This window comes from Numida meleagris, unplaced genomic scaffold (genome assembly GCF_002078875.1).
Source record: "Numida meleagris isolate 19003 breed g44 Domestic line unplaced genomic scaffold, NumMel1.0 unplaced_Scaffold506, whole genome shotgun sequence".
Lineage (NCBI taxonomy): Eukaryota > Metazoa > Chordata > Aves > Galliformes > Numididae > Numida > Numida meleagris.
Window position 1 is genome coordinate 22,809 of NW_018364722.1, and position 1,623 is coordinate 24,431.

Sequence of the window (1,623 nt, forward strand, 5' to 3'; positions counted from 1 at the left end):
GTATGGGGGAGCTCTGGGGGGGCTAAGGGGGCTGACCCCCACGTCCCCCCCCCCCCAAAACAGCGCGCAGTTCCTGAAGCACACGCGGCGGCGGAAGCTGACGGTGGAGGACTTCAACCGAGCGCTGCGCTGGAGCAACGTCGAGGTGGGGGACCCCCCTCCCCTCATTACTGATTAATTATCGGGACCTCGTTATTCTTAGGGTCTCGTTACGGAGGCTCCATTATCGGGGTTCGACCGTTGGTTTCCCATTGTTTTGGAGGTTCAATGATTGGGCTTTTGTTATTACCGCGGTCCCATTGTTGTTGGATCCCGTTGTTATTGGAGTTAATTATCAGGATTTCATTACTATCGGGGTCTAATTATCAAGGTTTAATTATTGGGGTGCGGTTACTGGGCTCCTGTTATTTTGGAAGTTCAATTATGGGGGTCTCGTTGTTGGGGCCGGTTATTGGGTTCCGTTCTTATTAGAGTTTAATTATGGGATTCTTGTTATTATCAGGGTGTAATTATTGAAACTCGATTATTGGGGTCCTGTTATTTTGGGGGGTTTAATTATGGGGGTCTCGTTCATGTTCAGTTTCTGTTCTTATTGGTGCCAAATTATTGGTGTTTCATTGTTATTGGGGTGCCATTATTTTGGGGCAGGTCGTTATCAAGGTCCCATTATTGGTGTCGCATTATTATTGGTCTCCAAATATTGGGGTCCCATGGTTGGGCTCCCATTATTGGGGTCCCATTTTTGAGGTCCAGTTATTATTGGTCTCCAAATATTGGGGTCCCGTTATTGGGGTCGTATTATTGGGGTCTCATTATTGGAGTCTCATGGTTAGGGTCCCATGGTTGGGATCTTATTATTGGGGTCCCATTATTAGTGGCCTCCAAATATTGGGGTCCCATTTTCGGGGTCATATTATTCGGGTCCCATTGTCGGGGTCCCATTATTGGGGTCTCATGGTTGGGGTCTCATTATCGGGGTCTCATTATTGGGGTCCCGTGGTGGGGGTCCCATTATCGGGGTCCCATGGTCGGCGTCCCATTATTGGGCTCCCATGGCTGGGCTCCCATTATTGGGGTTTCATTGTTGGGATCCCATTATCAGTATCTCATTATTGGGGTCCCATTATTATTGGGGTCCCGTTATTATTGGGGTCTCATTATCGGGGTCATATTATTGGGGTGCCATGGTTGGGGTCCCATTATTATTGGTCTCCAAATATCGGGGTCCCATTATCGGGGTCGTATTATTGGGGTCCCATGGTTGGGGTCCCATTACTGGGGTCCCGTGGTTGGGGTCTCATTATTGGGGTCCCATTATTAGTGGCCTCCAAATATCGGGGTCCCATTATCGGGGTCCCATTATTGGGGTCTCATGGTTGGGGTCCCATTACTGGGGTCCCGTGGTGGGGGTCCCATTATCGGGGTCTCATTATTGGGGTCTCATCATTGGAGTCCCATGGTTGGGGTCTCATTATTGGGGTCCCATTATTAGTGGCCTCCAAATATCGGGGTCCCATTATTGGGGTCTCATGGTTGGGGTCCCATTATCGGGGTCTCATTATTGGGGTCCCGTGGTGGGGGTCCTATTATCGGGGTCATGTTACTGGGGTCCCATGATTGTGC

General features: G+C 49.8%; 1 protein-coding gene across 1 annotated transcript in view; it reads left to right on the top strand.

Moving 5' to 3' along the window:
* The window catches only part of TAF6L (TATA-box binding protein associated factor 6 like), an 18,772-nt gene that overhangs the window by 3,184 nt on the left and 13,965 nt on the right, over positions 1–1,623 (top strand). The window contains exon 2 of the mRNA XM_021383730.1: positions 59–172. Within this exon, the coding sequence (XP_021239405.1) occupies positions 59–172 (114 nt within the window). The remainder of the gene's footprint in view (positions 1–58; positions 173–1,623) is intronic.